General features: G+C 44.6%; 1 protein-coding gene across 1 annotated transcript; it reads left to right on the top strand.

Moving 5' to 3' along the window:
• The first annotated feature begins 120 nt into the window (after nt 1-120).
• On the top strand, nt 121-4,611 carry cUnh4orf33 (chromosome Un C4orf33 homolog). Its single transcript, XM_079758926.1, has 6 exons — nt 121-259; nt 542-717; nt 935-995; nt 1,238-1,289; nt 1,839-2,038; nt 3,736-4,611. Exons 1-6 carry the CDS (start codon nt 222-224, stop codon nt 3,830-3,832), a joined length of 624 nt encoding a protein of 207 aa, XP_079615052.1. The 5' UTR covers nt 121-221; the 3' UTR covers nt 3,833-4,611.
• The last annotated feature ends 1,790 nt before the right edge of the window (nt 4,612-6,401 follow it).

Genomic DNA, 6,401 nt, shown 5'->3' with positions numbered 1-6,401 from the left:
AAGTAAACAAAACTCAGCCAATCACCGTCAAGCAAACAAATCTCGACCAATCACATTCAAGCTGTGTGGTAAAGAACTCGTTCCCCCCGCGGTTCTCAATCATGGTTCCGCGCTGCTGTAGTTATGTTTTTTTATCGAGGGGAATAGTTGCAGATATCAATGTATATTCCATATCAAATATTATTTAGTAACGTTTGTATTCCGTGCTTGATTTTTCGAGAATGTCGGTTCCAGAATACAAGAGTGCTCGGATAATAAGGTAATAGATGTGTTGTTAATGGTATACCAGGAAGTCAATCAATCAACTTAAAGTCCGATTGTTTTGAAGTGTCCTTGGGGTCATTTGATAACAAATGATGTAACATGGTGTGCAAAGAGCAATTCAGGATATGGACAAGGGAGTATTTATTGAGCGTGTTGTATTGTGAATCACATAGTTGTATGTGATAACAATATTCCTACTCACTGCTCATTTGACCTGTCTGTTAAAGCGATCTAGTGCAAAGATGGATTTTGTGACCGGACCTCTATTATTTTTAAGTGTATTGATTGGACACACGTGGGACAGCATCCCCGTAACACATGACCCCGTGAAGATCACGTTTTCCCCTGGAGATGGGGGGTTAATGATGAAGGTCTCTGGGCCCTTCTTTAATGATCCGGAGGCTCCTAGCGGACCTCCTGGCCTCCCGTTCCCCGCACTCTGGGACTATGAAGGTGAGGATTGAACGTTGAATCCTTGAATTGTGCTGCAAGGGGTTGATGTGATGCAACTTGTTCCTGTTGTTAATAAGTAGAGTACTCGAGACACGCATTCAAGAAGTGTTGATTATGTGTTTTCAAGGATGTCTTGGGGTTTTTGATTTCAAAAGGTGAAAATGCAAATCATATTCAACATTATAACTGTGTACAAATAATTAATTGTTGATTGCAGTGGTGGAGGCCTTTTTTTTGGACAGCACTACTGAAAATTACCTTGAGGTAGAACTCTGTCCGTAAGTATGAATAACATCTAAAGCATTGTGTATGGATTGGATCTTAAGCAATGCACCAATTTTGTGTGTGTGTGTCTGTGTGTGTGTGTGTGTGTGTGTCTGTGTGTGTGTGTGTGTGTGTGTGTGTGTGTGTGTGTTTGTGTGAAAATGCTAAAGGCCACAACAACATGTAATATATGTTTATGTATCTCTATACTATGAATTTAATTTATTCTGTCATTATTGTGTTTGTTTGTGTTGAGACATGGACAGCATCTGGTGTTGTTGCTGTCTGGGAGAGGACAAGCATTCCAGGTGGGCAGACCGTGATTGAATTAAACATGGTTTTAGAAATATATATATTTATATGAACATCAATTAAGTTAATTTAGCCAGCATTTGATTTGAGTGTTCAAGTCTAGTCTATGTTGCTCTAGTCTTTGTACAAGGTTATGCACGTTGTCAACAGCAATTCATTCCACCTTGTACTTTTTTGTCAATTTGAGTGAAACATAAATTCAATGTATTAATGTAGTAATATGTCCAGTGTGTTTTTCTCTATATTGTAAGCCTTTTAGTTTTTCTCGCATTAGAAAATTGAAAAATGCTTTCCAATGGCCCAAAAATGCTTATTGTTATTGGTTGAAAGAGAAAAAAGCATTCCTTTTAATTCAGAGCTCTTGGATAGAAACCAATACCTTTTCACAATGGCAACCAATTGTTCCTGTGTACTGGGCCAAAAATCGTTTGAATTCTATTACCAAAATATTTTTTTTTATATTTGTAAAATTGCACTTCAGAGAAAACGACAAATCAATCCTATCCCTTTGGTCCCTTGTGCGTTTTGTGTGTGTGCGTGTGCAGCAACAACTGCCGCTGTCGTTCAACGCCACGGCCTCAGGGGCCCGCTGGGAGGGGGAGGCCCTCCTGCCCTGGGCCTTCTTCCCTCCCAACGTCAACAAGATGAACTCCTACGCCATCCACGGCTCCGGAGCCGGCCGCACCTACGAAGCCCTCTACCCGGTCCCCCGTGAAGACCTTGTGGAAGGACAAAAGCCCAACTTGTGAGTCAATTGGTCTGTTGGTTTGTGGCTGGGGATTTTTGTTTTGTTTTTGGGAGATTTTGGTTTGGTACAGTTTTTTGGTACAGAGTGCATGTTCTCTTTTTGGAAAAACAAAATGGTACCTGAAGTGCGAAACAAACAAAGCAGACACCAATTTACTAAATTAGAAAACAAATGAAACAATTTTGCACACTTCAAACACTACAAAGAAATTCCGAATGAATGAAATGAAAACACAAACCCGAACACAGAAAGATGTAAAACAAAATGTGGTAAGGGCAAATGTACTAATAGCTCATTAGATCTCGGTCGTAAACCATAGAACCAGACCGCATACATATCTGTGGTCTTACCCAGAAAATCTTTCTTCTGATAAATGTACTTATTGTAAGTCGCTTTGGATAAAAACAGCTGCTAAATGCAAATGCAAAGGTATGTAATTTCTTATTTTTTTTAACATATTGCTTACACAGCAAAATAATCAGCCGAAAATATTAAATAGCAATATGTTTACAGCTGGGTTATGCTATTTGGAGACAACAGCCAGAGTACCCTAGATATTGAATGTATCCAACCGAAAGAATCCCATCCCTCCCTTCAAGCCCCTCTTCAATGTCTCTCACTGAAATACACGACTGGCTCGCCTGCTTTAGCAATAGGCCCGCCCAGCCTAACGGAAGACTCATGCATTCAAGCGCAATGAGTACAGTTGCAGAGTTAACGAGGGTAGCCGGGTGGGTTGGTAGACAGACAGTCAGGCCATCCAATCAAATGATTGATTGATTGATGGTTGATGAACAAATACGACAAAAATGCCTAAAAAATAAATTGCCTACCCTGCCTCCTAGATATGTGTAATGGTTGATTTGGCGGGAATTGGTCTTAGTGTGGTTTTTCAGATGTGAAATTCACAACCCAATCCTAAACACAAAATAAAAATGTGTTCCACTATTTCCGACACAGCTTTACATACACAAAGGTGTATTCACTTGTCCACAGAGCGTTTTCACGAACACATTTCTGAATGCTGCCAATAGCCAGTCTCCTTCCAAACAGTCGTGCCTCTTTGCAGTTATATTTTCAAAGTGGGCCGAGGTGTTGAGTTCCCTTACAGATCAATCCCGTTCCGACGGTACAGGCATATTGTATACCGCCTCGCGGATTTCATATACTGCATGTGCCTTCCATCAAAGGAAGTTTGCACAGATGTATCATAACTCTGCTGCAGACTTTGCTCCGGAGTGGCAGGACAGATTGCAGCCCACAAGTGACTCCTATCATTTATTACCATAGTCCCCCTGAAGACTGCCGCAATCTCTCTGCTTTATGACTGAAAGCTCCTCGCATGGACTGAAGAAAATACAGTCGACTGACTGCGAGCGATTTCGATTTCTCGTGCCTCACTGGCTATTAGTTCAATGTTTTGTTTTTGTGTCGTTTTTTGGAATTGTTTCCGAGAGTAATTTGTCATTGATTGTGAGTGTAATTTCTTTCCTAATACTGTCTGGGATGTTTTACTGTTATGTTATTTCCCATATGTTATTCAGCTTGGCGTATACCATGATATGTGTTATGGATTTTGTTTAGTAATGATTGAACATTTACATTTCTATTACACTAACTACTATCTCTCTCTCTCTCTCTCTCTCTCTCTGTCTCTCTGTCTCTGTCTTGTACTCTCTCTTCCTGATGTCTAGCCACCTCCTGGAATATTTCCAAGATTTTTCCCTGCAAAGCATCATGGGAGAAGGCTGGGTCCAGCCAGAGTCTGATCTCTGGAAAGGAAAGTGCTGATTGTAGCGAAACACACTTGCTTGTTTTCCTTCCTTACATGCGCACAGAGACACACCCACATAAGGACACACACACACACACACACACACACACACACACACACACACACACACACACACACACACAACAAAAGAGTGGCAGGCCAATAGCAAGACCAAAGTCATTGACGGGGAACAAAGACCAATCGATCTTTATTAGTTAATGATGTCAAATGGGCTGACATGAAATATGTTATCAGCTTGTCACAGAGTGTTAGATGGCATGCACTGGGCCACACACAATCACACACACACACATGCACTAGACCACACACGCACGCACACACACATGGACTAGGCCACACACACATCAACACACATGCACTAGACCACGCACACACACAAAGACACAGACACATACACAGACACACACACACACACACACACACACTTGCCCGCACAGACACATGTACACACAAATGCCGGCACATCCACACACTCACTCACCCTGTCACAATATCTTCGACATAACCTTAAATTGCCTCGTCGGATTGTGACCTCATGCGGCCGATAGGGAGGGGGGAGGAGAGGGGAGGACGGCCGACTCTGGCATTCAGCTCTCGTCTGTCCGCGGGCACTGCGTCTCGGGGAGAGATGAACCGCGGCCTCTAATGGTGACTCTCTCTTACCTTGATCTATCGCACAAAACAGCATTGTATTACAGTCACTCCGCGAGCCTCACTGTTGATCAAACCGCTCACGCTAATGAATGTTCGGTGCAAACGTCTTTGTAATCCTACTCTCTCCCAATAAAGATCTTAGTACGCAGACACACTTTGTGTGGTTTTATTACCTGGCGAGTGTGTTTTTTTTTTCTTTCTCTTTTGTCCTTGATGTACAACTCAGGAACGAACGGAGGCTCTTTGATCCATGGGACACGCGAGAGAACACAAGAAACCTCGGAGATACTTCTATTTTATTTTATTTTATCCTCTCCTACCCCTCTCCTACCCTCTTCCACCTGGCCCCCCCCGGAGGCCCCGCAGAGAGCCCGCGTGTTTATCCCGGGCTCTTCTCGGATCAGTGGATGGACAACCCCCCCCCCCCCCCCCCCCCTCAAAAGAGGGGGGGTGGGGTAAGGGGGCGATTGATTTTCATGTTTGGTGCGTTGCCGCTCTCTGTGGCAGCCCCTAAGCCCCCTGTATTGAGTCCTATCAGTTTTAATTGGCACTCTCGCCTTTGAAATGCGCGCAGTGATTAGACCCAGAGATCCCACTGCTTAAGCCCCCTCCTAATCATCGCCTGCAGTACTTTGCCACCGCATTCTGCGCCGCTCCGAACACGTGCACATGCGTTGCACGGGCGCGCACTCACATAGGCGCGCACACGCACACACACGCACACACACACAAATAACGCGAAAATGCTGCAGTTCAAGTTACATTTTCAATAATGCAAAAGTGTGTCAATAGGTACGAAATACGGGCTGATGGTCAGAAACACCTGTGCTCTATATGTGTGTTTTATATTTAATTGAAGGATCCCTCATCAGCCCCTACCTCATGAATACTAAACACAGTGAAACCATAAGAGAGATCTGTGCTCCACACCAAAACCCAAAGCATCTACTCCCTTTTAATTGGTGCGAGGAGATGAGCGAGAGAGAGAGGATGAGGGAGCTCCGTCCCTCTGCTACAGATAAACGCAGAAAGGGCCCCCAGCCCTCCCCCCCCCGTCTGCTCTCTATTCAGAACAAGCTGAGGGGTAATGCAGGTCAGAAAACTTTCTGGTTAATCGGCCAGGCAGGCCCATCGCTCACCTTCTAGCGAGGCGAGCTGTGATTTCTTAAAGTTTAGCTGGTGTTCGAGGGTATGCATGCGGATTAAGTTGTGATGGAAAATAGAAGGCAGGAGGAAAGTGCGTCGCTGGCTCCGGCAGAAGTCGAAGGGAGCCAAAGGTCGGCCCGTTCAAACCATAACGACCGGTTGCGTGTTGCAGGGGTTTTCTGTGAGGCTTAGATAAAATATAGATATTAAAAACGAAAAAAAAGATGGCATAACAACAACTTCAGCGGACTATGTAAAGAGCGCTTAGTTAGTCCATACCCGATTTAAACAAAGGGACGAATCAATGTCTCGACACTCTGTGTCCCGCCTGGCCGGCTGCAACCGTCCCTCTCTGCCGTCTAGACCTGATCAAACGCTGATGAGCAATGGTGCTCGGCCTAATTGGTCATGCGTCATTCAGGCTTTAATGCTAGTCAATGTTCCCCCAGTTACTGTTTAAGCCACATCAGACCAGACCAAATGACTCAATTAAATCCCATAATGCATCACCATCACAGTCTCTGACTCTCTGTGTTCCCATCCAGAGGTTAAAATGACCGGGGCTGTTAGAAAGATCAGTCTGCCCTTGGACCTGACTGAAGGCTCTTTCTATTCAAACTCTAATGTCCCTGTTGTGATGTCTGTCAGCGGTGTCGGTGCATGCTGCACGACGGGGCCGATGGGAGGGTGTGATGGGGGCTCCAGGACAAGACGAAGGGGATGGTGTCTGATAGCGGCCAGAGAGATGGGTGATATGGGGGAGTG

Source organism: Pollachius pollachius (genome assembly GCF_949987615.1).
Source record: "Pollachius pollachius genome assembly, chromosome: 2".
In the NCBI taxonomy this organism is placed as follows: Eukaryota; Metazoa; Chordata; class Actinopteri; order Gadiformes; family Gadidae; genus Pollachius; species Pollachius pollachius.
Note: the sequence above shows the minus strand (reverse complement) of the source record. Positions and strands in the feature narration are given on the sequence as shown.